The sequence below is a fragment of the Aureococcus anophagefferens genome (assembly GCF_000186865.1).
Source record: "Aureococcus anophagefferens unplaced genomic scaffold AURANscaffold_1007, whole genome shotgun sequence".
Taxonomy (NCBI): Eukaryota; class Pelagophyceae; order Pelagomonadales; family Pelagomonadaceae; genus Aureococcus; species Aureococcus anophagefferens.
In genome coordinates this window covers 2,875-3,618 of record NW_008706205.1, presented here as the reverse complement: position 1 = coordinate 3,618, position 744 = coordinate 2,875, and the positions used below count along the sequence as shown (strand labels likewise).

Genomic DNA, 744 nt, shown 5'->3' with positions numbered 1-744 from the left:
CTGCGCGGCCTCTTCGAGCGCGACGCGATGCGCGCGCAGTGGATCATCTTGCCCGTCGACGTCGATGTCGTGCTCCAAGAGCGCAGCGTCGTCGAAGTCGCCGGGAATCATGGCGGGCCGCGGCCTTGGAGATGGAGAACGCGGTGAAATAGGCGCTGAAGACGAGGTCCGTCGCCTGGTTTGACGCTCTCGGGCAGCCACTCCTTTAACGAAAAGCGCTTGCCTTTTTGCTTGAAGTGTCCGTCGCCGCGCGGCGACGGACCGTCCCGCGGCAGGGAAATACCGCCTCTCCAGCAAATCAGCTCGCCGTCCGCGACGTCTTGCCGGTCCGCCTGCGCGCCGCGCCGCCCGCGACACCTCGCGCGCGCCGCTTCCGTGGCCGCCGCCTCCGCCGCGCCGCAGCCGCCGACGCCGCGCGACCGCCGCGCGGCGCCGGCCGCCGCGCCGCCGCGCCGCTCGCGCCCAGCATGTCGGTCACGGGCAAGCGCGGCGTCGGCGTGCCGCTCATCCTCATGCACGACGGCGAGGGCACGATCGTGACCATCGAGTGCAAGAACGGCGACACGTACCGCGGCTTCCTCGACGAGACCGAGGACAACATGAACTGCGTGCTCAAGGACGCGACGCGCACCGACGCCAAGGGCAACAAGTCGCAGGTCGAGCACATCTTCCTGCGCGGCTCCCAGATCGCCTTCTTCATCTTTCCGAACATGCTCAAGAAGGCGCCCATTTCAACCGGGGCGG

General features: G+C 69.0%; 1 protein-coding gene across 1 annotated transcript; it reads left to right on the top strand.

Moving 5' to 3' along the window:
* Positions 1-467: 467 nt before the first annotated feature.
* Positions 468-728, top strand: AURANDRAFT_35508 (hypothetical protein; the record flags this gene model as incomplete). Its single annotated transcript, XM_009044900.1, has 1 exon — positions 468-728. A coding segment is annotated over one exon (261 nt), but the record flags the coding sequence as incomplete, so codon positions are not given.
* Between the last annotated feature and the right edge of the window lie 16 nt (positions 729-744).